At 31.0% G+C, this 1,455-nt stretch overlaps 1 protein-coding gene across 1 annotated transcript; it reads left to right on the forward strand.

Moving 5' to 3' along the window:
• Positions 1–768: 768 nt before the first annotated feature.
• LOC109589902 (ubiquitin carboxyl-terminal hydrolase 15-like) lies at positions 769–1,443 on the forward strand. The gene is made up of 4 exons (XM_020005887.1): positions 769–952; positions 999–1,117; positions 1,166–1,273; positions 1,315–1,443. The coding sequence occupies exons 1-4, from the start codon at positions 923–925 to the stop codon at positions 1,358–1,360; spliced, it is 303 nt and encodes a 100-aa protein (XP_019861446.1). The 5' UTR covers positions 769–922; the 3' UTR covers positions 1,361–1,443.
• Positions 1,444–1,455: the final 12 nt, after the last annotated feature.

Consider the following 1,455-nt stretch of genomic DNA (forward strand, 5'->3'; position numbering starts at 1 on the left):
GTATATTGTGATTGCATGTACAGTAGAGTGCAAATACCATCACCAGTAGAACATGTGTGCATTATTATGAATATTTTTGTAAACAAATTTATTTAGCAATCGGCAAAATTTTTCAAGATGCATGTTACTCCAGGGTTTCCCACAGGATTTTGGTTATAGTGCTCATGCAGGCTCTTGTCAGTGGATTTTAAAGTTGCTCAAAAATTTGAAAAAATACAATATACCATACAGGATATTTTTTCTAATTACATATGTTGTGTAGTGAGTTTGAGCTAATTCTAACCAAAATTGAATTTTTTACAAATTTTATAAAGTTACTCAAAAATCAGGCCAAAGTCCCTGTACTTTAGCACAGAAATTTCTGCCGTATTTTAGAAAAGGAACCTGAGTGTGTACTAGTATGTACTATTGTTGTGCTTGTTAACATAAAAAAATTGTGTTGTTCAATTTATAGTATAACATTATTAATGTCAGAAATATTTAATAAAAACTCAGCCTATTTTTGGATCTAACGCACTACCTATAGTATTTATTGTAGTGAACCAGACTCTGAACAAATTACTGTATAGCTCTAAGTTTTTTTAATCAGTCAAAAATTTGTCAAATTTGTAGTCACTAGAGTGTGTCTCTTTTTTAACCAAGTTATAATAGAAATGACCATTAATTATCAAACTTTTGCTCAATAACATTTTTCAACAGCAATATTTTGACTCCACAGCATATACATGTAGTTATAATATGAGCATCGCAACTACTTACCAGGTTGCAACTGGTAGTAACTAAGAACAAATATTTTTCAATTTATTTACACTTCAATGACAAATTATACCTTTAGGAAATAGCTGAAGAATGGAGAAAGTTAAGTGAAAGAAGAGACAAATCAGAGATAATCGAAATCTTTTATGGCCAAATTAAATGCACAATGAAATGCCAGAATCCATCTTGTGGTCATGTATGTTATAACTTCTATAGTTATTATGTGATCTAATAATTTTTAGGAACAAAAAACATATGAACTAGTATTTCCTTTGACGTTACCTATACCAACAAAGTCTGATGTATCTTTGAAAGATTGTCTGAAATTATATACGAAAGAGAAGTTATCCACTGATCCATGGTAAATGTAGTGCAGTACTTCCTTTATTGTACTTTGTACTGTTATCAGGTATTGTGACGAATGCAATGAAGTAGTAGACCTTTCAAGAAAAGTTGAAATGTGGAAAATGCCACAAGTACTAATGGTGTATCTGAAGAGATTTTGTTTGAAAAGAGGGTAAATAAAATGTATGAGTATTATTTTCAATTATCTACAAGGATTCACACAAAGATTAATGATCATGTACAGTTTGATTTCATGTAAGTCCCAGTTATTATGTCTATGTAAAGGTTATACAACGAGGTGGAGGTATCTATGGCATTTATCATACCGAGGGCCATAGGCCCGAGGTATGATAA

The sequence above is a fragment of the Amphimedon queenslandica genome, unplaced genomic scaffold (genome assembly GCF_000090795.2).
Source record: "Amphimedon queenslandica unplaced genomic scaffold, v1.1 AMPQUscaffold_10750, whole genome shotgun sequence".
Taxonomy (NCBI): domain Eukaryota; kingdom Metazoa; phylum Porifera; class Demospongiae; order Haplosclerida; family Niphatidae; genus Amphimedon; species Amphimedon queenslandica.

Excerpts from the sequence above, each read along its gene's own strand:
- LOC109589902 (XM_020005887.1), top strand. The coding sequence starts at position 923 with ATGAAATGCCAGAATCCATCTTGTGGTCAT. Across the intron at positions 953-998 it reads AGAATCCATCTTGTGGTCAT|GAACAAAAAACATATGAACT; the intron begins GTATGTTATAAC and ends AATAATTTTTAG. Across the intron at positions 1,274-1,314 it reads AGATTTTGTTTGAAAAGAGG|GATTCACACAAAGATTAATG; the intron begins GTAAATAAAATG and ends ATTATCTACAAG.